The sequence below is a fragment of the Caloenas nicobarica genome, chromosome 1 (assembly GCF_036013445.1).
Source record: "Caloenas nicobarica isolate bCalNic1 chromosome 1, bCalNic1.hap1, whole genome shotgun sequence".
Classification (NCBI taxonomy): domain Eukaryota; kingdom Metazoa; phylum Chordata; class Aves; order Columbiformes; family Columbidae; genus Caloenas; species Caloenas nicobarica.
In genome coordinates, this window is record NC_088245.1 from 86,654,331 (window position 1) to 86,671,962 (window position 17,632).

The 17,632-nt window shown below is 38.3% G+C and overlaps 1 protein-coding gene across 1 annotated transcript in view; it reads right to left on the minus strand.

Moving 5' to 3' along the window:
- Window positions 1-16,057: 16,057 nt before the first annotated feature.
- LOC135995845 (transient receptor potential cation channel subfamily V member 5-like) overlaps window positions 16,058-17,632 on the minus strand; it is a 32,370-nt gene continuing 30,795 nt past the window's right edge. Inside the window, exon 16 of the mRNA XM_065647426.1 lies at window positions 16,058-16,150. Coding sequence (XP_065503498.1) covers window positions 16,058-16,150 — 93 coding nt within the window. The remainder of the gene's footprint in view (window positions 16,151-17,632) is intronic.

The window sequence follows — 17,632 nt, forward strand, 5'->3', positions numbered from 1 at the left end:
CAAGCCAAATCTTATTGCCTTCATGTTCATGAATTCCTCAGGTGCAAGCCATCATGATTAAGCCAAATAGAATAAGTGACTGGTCAAGCCAGTCCTGTGATTCACCTGTTTGGCCACCCACAGGAAATAATCATCAACATTGCAGTACTCAGTTTCCCCAAATACCTTGCAAGGGCAGAGTGTGCAGCAACTACTATGTTAGCAACATGAATTTTTTTTTACCTCGACAGAAGTTGTTTTCTCTTGCTGCATTCTGAACTGCCCAGCAGCAGTTCACCTTGATCATCCCCTCCTAGATGTCCTTTAAGTAGCACTGATGCTATGCCCCTGTGCTATGGATCCTGAAAATTTGTAGCAATTATCCTGCAAATAAGGATGCAATACTTCTCAGATAGCTAAAACTCAGAGGAGCTAGTTTGCTATGTGTTCACCAAGCACACGTCAGTGTTTAAGTGGTATTCCCTTTGCTAGCCTACTTTTAGACTGTGTGGCTATCCCCCACCTCATTGCATGTCATTGTCAAAATAGGATGATGTCGAAAGCATGGCAGTAGAGCAAGGTGGATCAACAGGTGGTATGTTGTGTCTTGGATTGCAGCTGCACAACCATTCTGAGTGGGGTGCTCAGCCCCACCCTTGCCTCTGCCCCAGATAGGCATTCTTCTGTACCTCCTTGTGTTGGGGTTAGTTCTTGTTCAGTTCACAACACATCAAGAACCTATCCAACTGAAAACGAACTTTTTTCTCAGGTTTCTAGCCTGCAACAAGCTCAATTCTTTGCCCCATCTCACAACACAGCCACATTAGCACTAGTCCCGGCACAAGGAAGGTGATGAAGCAGAAAGTTTTGGACACAGGGAGAAGATTTCTGCTTTCAGTGGCAGCCAAAGCACATAACGTCAGTTTACTGTGACCACATATATTCAGCTTTCTTGAAGAGGCTATACAATTTCTCACTGGCTGCCTTACTACCTCCTAGATATTTGCATGTGAATGATGTAAGATTCCTGTAATCTCTGTTTTACTCTCCTCCACAGTCACACAATTTTAAAATGCTTTAAAATTTTGTCCCTCTTCAAAAACATTTCAGCATAGAAGAGACATATCATATAGGATATGTAATAAACATGGGTGTGACACATCACATTTCTGGTAGCAATTGGGCCAAAGTTCAAAGTATGGCTCCCTCACGACCACAAACTATTAAAGATGGCAAAAGATTCCTATGATCTCTGTTGCGCTCTCCCTGACAATTTGGAGCTGCTGATTTCTCAGTTGTCAAGTCAGCTATGCCATTGTGCTGCAGTGTCCTTTACTTTGTCCTTAGGCACGGTTCCGTGCCTTCCTCAGCAGAACTCAGCCAGCCACCTCCATCTCTTTCTCCCTCTAGTGTGTGTCTGTAAATGGCACTTTCTCCCCCTGTTCAATCTGGGATAAGCCAATCCAAGTGGGAAACAAGTGCTTCTGCAGAAAAGGTCAGTGTAGAAGAGTGACAGTGAGTTGCAACACTTGGCTGAGGCAAGCAACTTGGATGAATTCCAGAGTCAGACAACCTGCTGGAGAGTTGCTGGGTGAAAGAGAGCAAACACACACTGGTCTTCAAAACTACTTCCTGATTTAAAGAGAGGCGGCTTTCTTCAGAAGTTGTAAGAAGTCTATTGTATTTCCCAAATAGTCTTGTTTATATTCCACGCAGGACTTCTGGCACGTATTTTCATGAACAGTTTTTCTTTTTTTTTTTTTAAGAGAAACAGCAGAATTAGAAGTGCCAAAGGTTGTCAGGTGCTACTTTTGTCTACTTTTCACTTTCTTTCTCTTTCAGGTATATTTTGACACTATCTGCAGAAAAGCCAACAATGATAGTGACAGGAGACCAAATGGAAAGGTTTGCTTGAAGCTCTTCTGGCAAACTTCTCTCCTGTGTCTCCTTCCACCACAAGCAAGGCTCACATGTGTATGCTTAAAACCCAGCCCTGAGGAACAGCTACCCATGTCCTTCAGCTGTCCTAAGATATTATTTTCCTTCTGTGTGAGTCATTAAACCTAAAGTTTGTCAGCAAAGGGACTGAAAAGGAATCTCTGTAAGTTGTCTTTAATGCAGACTTCTGTTCCACCTACAAAAATATCCTTGCAGGTGCTTGCTATCTCTGAACAAAAATTTAATCATGCTAGATTAAAAATTTAAAAAAATGTGAGGCCCAGGAACTGGGCTCTCATTTCTTCTCTCTCATGCTACTCAACTGAATGAGCATGAAAGTGAGCATGCAGGTTTGGCAGGCTGGCTTCAACCAGGTCTCTGAGTACAGCCTGTCTGCTAAAATGTATGAGGATAAATCCCCTGGGACTCTTGCTACCCTGATGGATGTAAGACGTATGCTTTCCTTTCGAAGGGTTTGTGGGGTGGTAGAGAGAGGGTTTACATGAACAAGTGTGAGAACCTTAATGACTGGGAACATGAACCTCTATTTCCTCCAAGTGATAGGGACAGTCAAGATGAGAGATCTGTCCTCATGCAAATGAATGCATGGTTTTAAAGGCCAATTGTGGGGGGACCTATGCAACTAAGTCTATATAGCTGCCTATCATCTGTCTCACACAGGGGTCTTGGTAAGCGGGTTCAGGTTAGATAGGAACACCAGCAAACTTACTTTATGTCATTTAAGGACATCAGTGATCCTTGTATTCTCAGGAACATTTATCAAAAATAACAAACAGCATTTGTTCTAGTTCTTTTAATTGAAGAATTGTCTCTTGAAAAGTGGTTAAATATAAAGGGCCTGACTTTTGACAAAGAAAAGGCCTAGAAGAGATAAAATCCTGCATTGCCTTCTCAAAACAAACTATCACTCACTACCGATCAACCATTTAGGTGCTTTGAAATAGCTGACCCATTATCTTTTCTCAGAAAAGTCAAATCAGACACAGCAGTAGATAGAATTTGTTTTCCTCACAGTTCAGCAGGCACCAAAACAAAGTACAAGCACAGAGAAGTTTGAATGCCACAGCATTCACATTGGTTCATATACCAAGGGGGAATTCCTACAGAGCAGTGATGGGGCCAAAGTAAATGTTACATACATAGCAGTCAAACTGAGAATTGTTATTTTAAATAAGGTTACTCCAATACACACATAGAAAATGGAAATTTGCTCAGACAAAAGATTATGTAAATAAATGCTCAAGAGACTGCTTCACTGACTGATTTTCCTAAGGTTTTTGGGGAAAATATTCTGGAATATCAAAATATTTTTTTACTGTTTTCAAAAAACATTTCTATTATTTGAGTGTACATAGGCTCTGCCATTATAATTTAGAATTGATCTTTTTCCTCCAAATTTTACAGCATTTTTCTTTGCTTGATGGGGTGGTTTTATTTCTGACAGCTATTTCTCATACTAGAAAATTCAGCTTTGCAGCAGATTGATTTGACTGAATAAGGAGACATTCTTTTTATCAAGAATTTCAGTGTTTGGAGTGACAGGGAAGACCTGACAGGAATGAAATCAAGCTGCAAAATGCTAGTGAAATGAAATTATCTATCTCTATGCAATACTATTGCTCACCATCTAAAATATGTTCCCCCTCACACTCATGGGTCTCAAAAGTATAGATAACTGATCTAGACTTCTGAATCATATCAAAGTTTGGATTTCAGGGTTCAAATATTTTGTGTGTCTTTAGCACCAATCTAATCAGTGCTACTGAAAAGTATGAAAAGATCTCAGAATCACCAAATGGTTGATGTTGGAAGAGATCTCTGGAGGTCATCTAGTTCCACTTGCCCTGCTCAAACACGGTCAGGCTGTCCAGGACCATGTTCAGACTGCTTTTGTATATCTCCAAGGACGGAGACTCTGCAACCTGGGCAACCTGTGCCAGTGCTTTGTAACCTTGAAGAAAAAAAGTGTTTTCTAAAGTTAAAATAGAGCCTTCCATGTTTCAGTTTGAACCCATTGCCTCTTGTCCTGTCACTGGGCACCACTGAAAAGAGCCTGGCTTGGTCCTCTTTGCATCCTTCCTTCAGGTATTTGTGCACATTGATGGATCCCTCCTGAGCCTTCTCTTCTCCAGGCTGAACAGTCAGCCTCTCCTCATAGGAGAGATGCTCCAGTCATATTTATGGCCCTTTGCTGGACTCTTTCCAATATGTTAATGCCTCTCTTGTACTGGGGTATCTGGAACTGGACACAGGACTCCAGGTATGACCTCACCAGAGCTAAGTAGAGGAGAAAGATCACCTGCCTTGACCTTTGCCTGTTGCAGCCGAAGATACCATTAGCTTTCTTTGTGACAGGGGCACATTACTGGGTCCTGCTCAACTTGGTGTCCAATAGGATGTCAAGGTCCTTTTCTGCCAAGCTGCTTTCCAGCTAGGTGGCCCACAGCATATATTGGTATGTAGGATTGCTTCTTCCCAGGTGCAGGACTCTGCACTTCGCCATGTTGAACTTCATGACTTTCCTGTCAGACCATTTCTCCAGCCTGCCAAGGTCCCTCTGGATGTCTGCTTGACCTTAAAGTTGATCTGAGCCCATCCAGTACATATCGTGTATATCCAGCAGGATAGATTGAGGAAAAGGTGTTTCTTGTAGTTTATCTCAGATGTTAAACTAAAGTGACATTAATGTGACAGTAGCTGTGCTACCAAATACTTTTATTTCCTTGGGTAACTCAACTCTATATCTCAATTCCATCGCATGTAAAATGGGAACAATAACACTAAATTTTATTTGTCTTAGTGTGACCAATTAGCTCCCAATCTTCAATGATAATCTCGAATACTCCTGCGGTAAATGGCTTTTATGTCCTTAATATTTGTAACTCTCTGTAGACAAAAGATGCTAGGAAATGATTAAAAATCATGGTACAAGGCACAGGGAGATCATCAATCAATTCCATTTTGCTGTGCTGATGGCAAGAACTACTGTAGGGGGTAGGGAGAAGGGAGTATGTAGGCTTGTGGAGGCTACAGTTTGCACTGGAGTTAGCAAGGCAATCAAGCCTAAGCGGGCTATGGTACTCCCTCTTAACTCTAACACTAACAAGAACCTTCACTCAATTAAGACTTTATCATGAGTTAGCTAACTTCAGGGCAGAATTCATTCCCGCATTCCCATTTCGTCCCTTCTCTCCATAAAACAAAGCCAAGAGCAAAAATCTGGTATTTGAGGATACTGATTTTATTTTATTATTCAGACATTTTCAAGTGTAGTTGAAGTTCACTTCTTTGCGAAGTGAACCCTAAATATGGAGCCTACACAGAACTCTATGCTTATTATACACTCTTCGGTAGTACCCTCTCTGATTCAACTTTTTAATTGGAACATTAAAAATGTCTAGCTCCACGTAAACTGTTAATTTTACAAATTTAACCTGGAGACTAAGAGTCAAACAGTCTTGCTTCTCATTCTCCAAATTTAGTTATCTTATAAAATAAAACATTGCAAAGTGTGCTAGACATCAAAACAGTAACGGATCAGCAGTTCATGATAACAACTTTCACACATTGATATGATGATTTTACATGGTAGTAAATAAAACAAATATATTCAACTGTGATGGGTTTCAAAATCATATAGTAATGTCTCTACTCCCTGACTGGATTATTGAAATTTTCAAAGTATGGAAATAACAAATATCTCAAACTAGCAAACTGTTTTGATGCAGTTTTTCAGATCCTAATAATCAGACAAATTGAAGGACCAATAGAAATATATAAATATAAAAATCTTCTCAATTGAAAAAAAGTATTCCAGGAATAGCAATGGAGTGAGTGGTATGATGTTTATAAGTTCTTCTCTGGAGTATTCAAAAACTGTCTCTAGATACCATATTCAACATTTCAATACCATCCCTGAATGTTATAAAGTCAGATCCCCAAAAGATATGAAATGCTAGTAATATTGGTAAGTCTGGTTACCTTTGCAACTCCTGCTACTTTCTGAAGTAGAGGATAAGGAGAACAAGATAAAGTAACATCTCATGGTGAGTTGAGGATGAAGAGAGCAAGCTGAGCTAAAGAAAAATACATGGGTAATGGAAGGATTTTGATGGGTGGAAAGGAAGCAAAAGCCCTTCAGAATGTGGAAAATAGTGAGTAAGCAGAACTGAAGACACAGCCCAGAAAAAATCAGAAGTAAACAAACAAAAATTCAGAAGAAATAGGAAAAAAAAGCAAGAATATTAAGAGGAAATAATGCTGGAAGCTGATGTAAGTACAGTCTCTCATTTACTCTTTAGGGAGTTGGTATTTACAGTATTTTAAATTATAATCTCATTTTGAAGGGAGCTGCTTCCAGTAAATATGAAATTCATGCCTGTGGAATCATGTCCTTCATTAGAACTGAGCTACTATGTGATGACCAGTAGTTTCCAGTAAGCCTTCCTGGCGTGCTAAAAATCCCTTCTGGATTTCTGATTGAAAAGTAGCCCGAACTTTGAGATTTGGAAGCATTCAGTTCATACCACAAATAAAGCTATTGAAGTCAAAGCAGAAGGCAGGTGTTCAAAGTGATACTGAGCCAGGTGATAAAGTTCAGTTCCTTTTGTTTTCCATAGTTGTAAATTGTGCGAAGTGCAAACATTAAATAAATGGGCACTTTCAGTATAATCTGAAAGGCATCAAAGTGATACCTTTTTAGTTCTGTTGCACTTCTGCTTAGAAAGGGGAAGTACTATAAGCTTCCCCTAAAGGGAAATAGAAAGGTAAAACATGAAAGTTTAAGTTTTGCCTAGTTTCTCAATGCCATTGTATTTCTGGTTCAAATGCAACTGCCCCTCTTTTAACAGCTGTCTAGATTTCTATCATAATAGAGAAAAGGCTCCCAAGTGGGTGAAGTTCTTGTTAAAAAGTAGACCACTTGCAGAGGAATCGAAGTTGAAATGTACACTGCTAACTGTTGCTATTTTCAGAGGTCATAAATAATAATTAGCCTGCAGTTACTGTTAATTTAGACTAGTCATATGAGCATGCTTTTAAAAGTAACAAGCATCACAGCAAAATTCTGCTAAGCAAGTGAGTGCTAAGGAAAGAAACTTCCTTGAAGCTCATTGTATTAGGCCTCGATTGCTACAGAGGCAGATATCTAATCTAAATGGTGGATATCTCTATGTAATTAGTCTGATCATCAGCACGTCCCCTCTACAACAGAGAGGCTCCCAAGGATGAGATCCTATCTGAAGCAGCCTCCCACTGTTGACCATTGAGAAAACTTGCCTAACATTGACATGATTAAAGTTAAGGAAAGTCCACCACCTGATGTCAGAAATGAAATTCTAAGTGGTTTGAGTTGGAAACAAGTATATGACCTTTTGTACAGAAAGATGTCTATGTTTTCCATTATAATTGTTTGGTATGTTTTTCACAATCCTGTATTGTTTATGAGATTTCTTTATTTTTTATTTTTTGTGTGATTTACTTAAAGTTTGTTAAGTTTGTGAAAGGATTATATGGCAACATGTTCTTGTGATAGTGATGAATCAAACTCCTTGACCATTTCTGGCATACAGTATATGTAGTTTTCACCATGGAATTTTTCACCTCTCTGCACTAGCAAAAAATCTAACATACCTTCCATCTTTTAAAACAGTGTCTAAATATAGTTATGTGAACAAACCCTGACATCAGCTGTATATAAGGAATGAAGGAAAAGCCTTTGAATGTGTTCTTCAATTACATCAGTTGAGTGCATTGTTAGGTCATTGCTGCTCTGAACAGAAAAACACATTCATTTAGCTATGCATCACTAGTATCATACACCTAGAACCTGACAGCCATCAGTATAAATGGTCGGTGCTATGTTAACTTTTGTTACTATTAAAACATAAGGTCTGTATATAGAAGACTATAGAAGACTAATGCCTTTAAGATTACATGGAGACAGAGTTGTTGTCTGTATGAGAAACAGGTTTAGAGTGTTCTTATATGGGCAGCAGCACTACCAATTCCTTATACGTCCCATGGGAAAAACAAGCTTGAGTAATAGGCAGTTGTAAATTACTTGGCAATTTATGGATTGAAGGGAGCAGTGCATTGCCAACATGGAAAATTGCCATTGATCAACCCCTACCTGCTGATCCTGAAAACTAAGTGCCAAATTATTCTATTAAGTCAGATGCCATGGTACATGAAATGCCTATTCCTAATGACTGTGATAGACTTATTCTACTGCAGCTTAGCTCTCCACAAAGAGCCAAATTAAAAATCTCAGTAAAGACGTGCCACAAGACATTACTGTAGAACATCATCACAGGAAGACAGTTCTATGGTTGGAACATGTAAGAACAAACAGAAGAGCGATTTTCTGTGTTGAGGTTTAATGGTAGTTTCTCATGCAGTCTTGGACAGCATTTAGGTTGAACACTCAAGATTCTTCAGATTTTGTGTGCGTGATTTGACAGATGCTGTAACTAAACTCCCTCTAAACTGTGGGAGTGAGTCTTCAGTTCCTTAAATTTGATTATTGCTAAAATGAATAATTATGTTGACTCCTAATTTATTGGATCACATGCATTTATTTATTTGTTTGTTTGTTTGTTTATGTATTTATTTTCAGTTCCACTTATCCATTATCATTTTGCAGCATTCATATTTTCCTTGGAGTAAAAGTTTGACTCATAGATTGTTTTTTCTCTTTGAAGCACGGTGGTCTGAATACTAACATGACCCAATATGAACAGTTACTGAAACCGTCAACTGTAGTTTAACTGTTTATTAAGTAAATTAGGCTGCTGTTACAAGAGACAGCTTTTCATATGACACTACTCAGCTAAAAACATAACCATGCTATAAATGTATCCCTAATAAACTGCCACCAGACTGATGTCCACCTTCCAGAGGTACTGAAATGCAAAAATTATGACAAGGTGAAAGCCAGTTCATACATGACTGTGCACATATGAATATTCACATGGTGACAGGCACACAGATATGAATGAGTCCAAAGCTTAGAGTCCTCTATATGCTTACCCAAAGGATGACATTTTTTATTTTAATCTTCTGTAATGAAATTGCTATCCCTGGTAAGTGTTGTGGGAACATCCAGACAGTCAGGAGTCATTGAACCTCTGAATAGTCAATAGTTCATCTAGTTTGCTTTTCTCTGTTTCATTCCATGTCCTCATAGCCACTCCACTGTAATGAGAAATCAGAGCTATATCCTACTTCTACCTCCTTCATTTTATGCAGGATTTTTTCACCTCTGCATTCTTTGGAGTCACTGAGTTCATAGGGAGAAACACAAATAGTCTGCCCTTAACTCCTCTGATCCTCTATTATCTTCTTTTATCTTTAAGATTATAAAGGTTAAGCCAAAACGTTACTTCCTACTATGCTTGACAGACCCATTACTGAGGATTGTTGTCTTCTATTTATGCCTTAAGCAGAAAACATAATGAAAAAGACCTGGCAGAATATGATGTGTGCATTGCATTGGGTCCATCCTCATGTCACAACATTTTAGGGTTTCCTGTTGCATTTGCTCCATATCTCCGGGAAACATCTCTCTTTCACATATGTATTGTCAGTCTCTGAGCTGAGGAAACAGCTTTCAAGAGATTCAGCTTCCATTGCTCGTTTTAGCCATGGGTTGGCCAAGGCTGCTGTTCAGGAGACTCTCAGCCACAAATGGAAGTTTCAGAATATCTTTTAATCCTGATTCAGTTGGATCTCTGCTGTGCCAGGATTTCAATATATGTTAAGGAAAATAATTTGCACTTCTATTCTAGCGAATGTTGGACCTAGCAAACTATTGATTCTCTCCTTTATTTTCCATCTACTCTTTTTGAGATGTAGCTTGAAAGAGTAATTAGTGCCTTTACTTTCTAAGTACTGTGCACCTATGATAATGCTTGGAAGTCTTAAAAAAGCCTCCCAACATTTTTCTGTTAGACAATAGACATTCTTTCACAATGTCTGTTGTCTTGACAAACAGAAGAAGAAACAAGTTATTGGAAAGTTGACTTTTCAAAGAGGATACCACACAGCAGTAGAGGAACAGGAATAATTGACTCCACATCTCTAGGTGGAATGATTAATGTATTTTCTCAAATAAAAAATAAATCATACACACAGCTCTGGAGGAAGCTTAACAGGCACTGAAACAGATACCTGCAAGCTGTCCTTTCATAAAGAAAATACTTTAGATGTTCTTTATTGCTTTGATGAGAAAGGATGAATAGTGGGGTTTAGCAATGCTCTGCTGCCTGTAGCAGGAGCACATCCTCTCTCTGTTGGCACATCTACAGATGTTGTTTTTGTGATCTTCAGGTCAAGGCTGTATGAACTGAATCCTGCACCACCACTCCAATGACAGTTCAACCAGTTATGTACAGCAGAATTTCACTTGCTTATGCATAAACATTCTGTGAAAGTCATGTCTCCTCCAAAACTAATATAACTTTATATCCATGATACTCTCCACTTGCTTCAAGGCTATATTCCCCTTTGGCCCAAGATTGAGGCAAGATGGACCACAAAGGACTTTCTTCTGTCACGGATTGTGATGCTTTACTAGTTGTAGTTAGATTTTACTATGATAAATTCATGTGTCCCATGCTTAGAAAATGAAAAAAGGAAATCTGAGGCAATATTTTTATTGTTTCTTTTTTATCTTTGAAGCTGTAACTGCAGAGCACAATATCATTGGTTAGAAATCCCACCCCTTTATCTTCAGTGGAAGCACTCGTCACCACTCCCTGCAGATCTGTGATCCCATGGGATCCCATACCCCTGTAAACAGGGTTCAAGCTTTGTTTTAGAGGGAGCATTCACTTCCTGTGATGATGTTAGAGAAGCTTTTTTAAATTCTCATTTTGGTATAAAATCTTATAAATCTGATCTAAACCTTCTGGAAATCATACACTTAATACTTGCCTTTCCCCATTTTGTCCTTTCTTTTATTTCTGGTCCTATCATTTTTCCCTTTACCTTCTCCTCATCTTCTTTCAGATGAAGAAACATGTTTATTAGAAATGTGGAATGTGAAGAAGTAGAAATGCAGAATGGAGAAAATCTGATTGTTCTAGTCAGACAGTACTCTGAATCTACAATTGTCCTCTTACAGCTAAAAATTGTATTTCTGCTGTCTTACACCTAACTGTCTAATTTTGAGCCTAGTTTCCAGACTGGATGATTGGAAGCCAATTGCCTAGCCTTCCAGACTTCCTATATGATATCCTTGAGGTGTTTGGCCTGCTGGTTCTCATCTTGGGAGGCATTTAAGGGATATTTGTCAGTGCTCTGGTTGGCCTGGATTATTCCTCAGTTGGATGTAATGGAATGAGCACTGCTACTTTGGACCCCACCTCCCCAAGTCCTTCAGTTCAAAGCCCACATCATCAAGTTGGCCAGCCTGCTGCCAGAGATTTCCTTGCCTCTTCTAGATAGGTGGATTACATCACTTTCTAACAGATTATAGTAATCAAAGAATGTTCCATTGTCATAAAAGTCAAAACTCTTATGATGGCATCAGCCTTGAAGCCAAGAGTTAATGTGCCTTACATCTCTATTTCTTACTGCCCCCTTTCCTCCAACTGGTAAAACGGAGGAAAAGATGACTTGAGCACCAGTATTTTTCACTTGCACTCCCAGGACTTTATAGTCTTCCTTGATTCTGCCAAGGTTCTGGCTTACAGTGTCATCTGTGCCCACATTAAAGAGTAGCATTGGATAGCAGTCTGTGCTCCTAAGTTGTGGCACTCTCTCAACAACGTCTCGAACCTTAGCTCACGGAAGGCAGTATACCTCACATGACTCCCTGTCAGGATGACATATGGACCGCTCAGTGGCATGTAACAGAGAATCACTCACTACAAGCAGCCGTTGTTTCTTGTTATAGTATCCACTGTGGGCTACAGGTACAGTTTCTCCTTGCAGACCTTGCTCATGGGTGTCTATACTTGTTAAATCTTCCTGTTTGTTTTTGGTTGTGATGCTGGAGGGTATAGAATGAAGTGGCGCCCTGCTTTTGTGGGTTACCAGAGTCCAAGGTACCTTGTTCTCAGTGGTGTCCACTATAGAAGCATGGTTCTGAAACCACCTGTCTCTGTGTCAGCTCCTCTAATACTGCACAGCCTTTTAATTGTTTCCTATCAACACTGTTTCAAACACAAATCTAAACAAGGCACCGTGCAAAAAACACAGCACCATGTGAGGTACTATGAAGAAAATTAACTCTATCTCAAGTAAAACCAGTACATTCAATTAATTTTCCCTGTATATTACTGTGCAGGAAACCTAGATGGCTAAATGACAGTAGAAGATACCGGTGTAGGAGAAACCCCCAAATTAGTACAATACTGATATAAGAACCCACCCCATAAACCTCCAAACTCAGCTCATATGTCTAATGAGGTAATGTGCAGCCTCAGGAGAATGATTTAAAGTAGTCTGCATTAAGTACCCAGTTATCTTATGTGCTTCTATACCCTATTTGCATATTCTTCAGGTATGCCTACAGAAAATAAAATACTATGGAAATGGCCTGAAATTTTCTGTAAGTCCTGTGTTACTCTGTAGTTCTCAAAATGCTGTTGAAGCTGCTATACAATTAGCATTAGAATAAAGATTCTAATAATGTAGTGTTTGTGTTAGATCATAAAGACAAGTTCAGGAGTAAAACTGCAGTTCCTGAGAAGAAAATAAATATGCTTTGTATAAACAGAGAAGAACTTAGGTGTAAGTGTCTTAGAAAAGTAAAGGTATGTACTTTTAAAAGGATTTCAGCAATTAGGAGTTTGCAAAGATGATAATGAAAAACTGGTTTGTAAATTGGTAAGCTATCTCATTACTGACCTTTAGCAATGTCACTCTGAGTGACAAGTCCATTATGAGGAGGGTGTGGTAGTTTTTTCACTTTATTGTGGAAAATAAATAGTTATGCCTTTGTTCTCATGGGCCACCTCTTTTTCATACATTATTATCCACAGCACTACAACAGGTGCAGTTATGTTGCTCGTTATTTCATTTTTTTTAATTAGACTTCTTTGCTTTTTATTATGAGACTATACTGATTGTACTAGTTTGCACACCTTTGGCACAGGGCTTGGTGCATAAGTGGAGGTGCCCCACAGACAAATACAGTTCTAGGCTTTCTTGAATTATATGTTACTCCAGAAAATCCTTGTGTCTGAACATGAAATTGATTTGATTAAGAGATAGACAGAAGATTAGGAGAAGACCTAAGGTAAAGTATGTATGTGAGGAATACCTCAAAAGGTTGAGATTTTTTCCGTAATTTAGCCCCAGGGTAAGATCTTCCTATAAAATCTTATTTTCTAAGAGGCTATGCATATTACTTTTAGTATCAGGTTGCATGTGATATTAAAAAAAGGTAGCTTTTATTTGTCACAGAGATGCAAAACCCTCTAAAGCAGATTGCAAGTCTATCATGTAATAAAACTAGGGAAAGTCTTGATCATATCTTTTCCTGTCAAGGAGTGACCTGAGTGCTACTGATCAGCAAAAGGCATTTGGGACAAAAAATAGGACGTTTTAAAAGACAAGTTGGCAGATTATTCAATTCTTGAAGAACTATATGGAAGTATATAGGGAAGGAACTGCTGGAGTAGTAAATGAAGAGAAGGAAAGAAGGACAGAAACAGAAAAATGCTCCTTCCTTCCTATGAAAGAAAATCCAGACATACAGGACGCTAAAATATGATGACAAATGCACATCTAGAGGAAGTATTTCTTAGCATAAATTGTCAAAAGGGATATCAGAACCACCTATCACCAGTAATACAGACACAACTGTTGTAAATTGAAGGATTTTTTAAATTAGCTACTAGCAATATCCTCTAATCAGACAATAGCCTCACACAGGCAGACACACTTAAATATAAAGATTTTATTACTTTAGCATTCAGTCATATGCCTGAATCCTTGGAGTTAGGTCTTTGGAAAGCATTGGTGATGGAAGGTTTTAGAAAAGATCTTGCCAAGAAAATAGAGACTTCCTGACTATATTGCTTCCCACTTTTTCTTTTAATAGTGCAGAGTTGTGCTATCGTTAGAAAATGCCCTCACTTTTCAGCATTCATACATATCCAAGTTTAAATAAGTCACCTATTTTATTGTGAGGAGGTAGTTCTGACAGTAGATAATTTGGTCTGTATTGATTGTTCTGCTAATAAGAGAAACACCATCCTGGCTGCATTTGTACTTTCCTAAGGGGGTTCTCCCTCAGACTCTCCTAGCACCCAGTTCACCAACTACTGATATTGGAAAGCCTTCTTAAAAACACTCAAAACCCACTTCCAATGATGCTTGTTTCATCTGGGCAGTGTTCAAGGCTATAGTTCAAAAATTCATTAAGGAAAAATGTTGAACAAAGCCATAAATGGCAACTCCTGTCTGGAGCGATGAAGAGGGGGAATTACATTGCTACCAAAAAGCATTTCAAAATAGCCTACCTTTGCCCTTCATACAGAATAGGAGGAGAACATCCAGGGTTCTTGTGAAAAGGTGGTAGCTAGAGATCTTAGCACAACCAAATAACCTGGACTGATTATATGCTTTCTTCCAGTATGGATTCCACCAGACCATGACTCTGATGAAACTATTATGCCCTAAGTCCAGCTAGGATCACCATCTGCAAGATGGTGATACACTCCTTCCATCAGCCCCTCCCTGGTGAGATTAATATTTATTAAAGGTCACTTGCTTCAGAATTAAGATTGTTATCCAGATATGTGTGTGCAGGCTGTCCAGAGCCAGTGCCAGCTGTTGACACAGTGCCATGAAGGTGACCTTTTGCACATTGACATTTACAATCCATTGTAAATTGTATTTCTGTGATTCTTTTCTCCTTTTTGACCATAGCAGTACTATGAAACTCACTAGTGAGAGAGGGAAAAAAAAACCTTTAAGGAGATGTGGATATTTTTTTGCAGAGGCAAAGTGGCCCTATTGTAATTTATTAAGAAAGGATTTTGACTTAATCAGGTAATAGCATGTCGATTCAATTTCAGCACTTCAGATAAAAAAATAAGTCGTATAAACTTTCCTGACGGGGACACTACTCTGAAAACTGTGTAACAGTATGACACAGTGACTGGTTTCTTCTCTGGCATGTACAGGCCTTTTCATTAGTCTGAGCCCAGCCATGGCCAACAAGCTCGAGTGGGATGCTGTTGTAGATGTTGCATGTATGTGCTGTAAGCTTGGTGAAACCAGGGAAAAGCTGAATCATTAAAAATTGCACATGAACTACAATTTAAGAAAAAAGTGTCAAGCTAAAGTGGGGTGCAGATTCAGTGAGGAAACCCTTGTATTTTTTTTAACGACAGACCAAACTATTTAAGCCTTATCTTCTGTAGCACATAAACTGTGAACTTTGCAAAATATGGTGAGCTTAGCACTTCAGAAAGTCTTCTTTGAGGCAACAGAGCAAAAAAGACAGCGTTCCATTGTCTTGTTAATGTGTCTTAAGCAAGACTCTCAGGGACCACAGTTTTCAAAATTCTTGTTCTTGTCCTAGTTATCAATATACGATGTTCTGCATGAAGCCTACTAGGAACCTTATGAAGACTCATACCCTTCAAACTACTTCCAGAGGCCTTTCAATAGGCCTCAGCTGATGTCCTTCAGCAGGTAAGGGCTTCACAACTTACTAGTTTGTAAGGTGGCCCATAAGGCTATCTGAATTGCACTGTCAAGTAGATCCTTAACCCCAAGGGATATAAGGTTATTGTTCATACTGGAGATCAGAAAAACATCAAGACAAATATCCAGTGTTATACTATTTGCTAAGTGGCATTTTTCTGAGCTCAAATTTTTCACCTGTAAATATAAAACTTATCTCTTCAGTACTGCAGTAACTAACGTGGTTTCTATACATATATATCTAAGCCTATATAAATTCATATTGAGCTCTGAAGTGCTGTTGGAGGACAAAATATAGGCACAAGACCAGATGGCAGAGGGGAAATTACAGGAGACAGTAATTTGGACTTGCAATTTCATTTTATTTTAATTCTTCATTTCCTGGAAGGATGAGAATTCAAATTAAAAAGGACATGAATGTCTGAATAATGAAGTACAATGATCAATTGTGACTTCAGAGGTTCAAGTTGGATATGAGGAAAAATATTCTCACCACAAGGGGGGTGCAGCACAGAAAGAGGTACACAGAGGAGTGTTGGATCTTCATCTTTAAGATTTAATATTAAATTAAATTAAAATTTAATATTGAAATTCCTAGATCAACTTAGAACTTCTCAGAGGTTTTTAAAAATCATTCATTCTGATACTATAGACTGGTTGAGCTTATGGGGCACTGTAGTATTTTATTTCCCAATTCTGCTTCTTTCTGACATATAGTCTCAATTAATTAATTGTGACAATAAGAGAAGTTCTGCCAACCAATGCATTAGATTAATGAATAGGAAGGTGTTCTAAGGACAAGGTTTTCATGTATGCAGAAGGAGGATAGTAAAGTGTGCTTCTGTTGGAGCAGCAGAGAGGAAAAAATAGCACATTTTACATATTTTGCAATTATCAACCCAGCATGAAACAGTAGCAAGACCAGAGGCTTATCATACAGCCCGTCTCAGAGATGCTTGCTTATATCTTCACTAATTTCTTGTATTGGATTGCAGATTTGTCATGGCAGCACCAGAACTTTTGCTGAAGAGTTCTCTCTGCACAGTTGGGAGCTTGATTAAAACGCTATCATTTCAGAAAGAAAAATAACCTTATTCTTAAAATCAATAGTGAACCAAGTATTTGTCAGATTGGTTTATTCCCATTTAGAAAGCTTTCAAAAAATCCACTTAAAGCATTGTTTTAACTTGTTTACCTCTATACAAGACATAGGTAAGGATGCCTTTGTATTTATTATAAAAATCTGAAAAAAATAGCATGTGTTACTAGGACTAAAGCTAGATATTGCAAACCAGAGAAAAACCAAGTGCAAATACAAAGCCCAATTAAACTATTGTTTCAGTGTATCAGCAATTTTACTGAAATATAATAAATGAGTGAGACCTTTTGTTTACAGCTGAGTTTCTCAAGAGTACAGAAGGCACTTCAATAGGATTTTATGGGAATTCATTAATCAGGATTCATCTAATTAGTCTGACTTGCAGTTTCTTTGCCTTGTTTGCTTTGATGCCTAATATAAGATGAAGCCCTTAACCAGGCTAGAAAGGCAATCATAATAACCATTTAAAGAAATGGCGTAACCATTAAATTCAGTGAACCATAATTATACATGCAAAACTGGGCTGTTTGTGTCTGGTTTGCATGTGTATTACTGAGAAAACGCTTAGTAGCTATGCATATTTTATTGCAAGCAGCTATAGCAAGGACTGTCACCTCACTGTCCAAAATATGTCATTTCACCAACATGAAAATATGGCTTTTTCTCCAAAGAGCTTGTACAGCAGTTTTCACTAAACACTCAATGACTTTAAAAAATAGAAGACTTAGTAGTTCTTATTTAGAACTGGGAATTAATATTTGAAAAATTCTATATAAAGATATTTCTGAAGTTGATTGCTGTGGAAAAACAGCTTTAACCAAAAAAAAACCCCTATAGATCCAAACATAACAATCCAAACAATTTGTCAACTAATGTCCATGATTGCTACCAGAGAAACAAACACAGAAATTGGCCCATGACATTTATTTT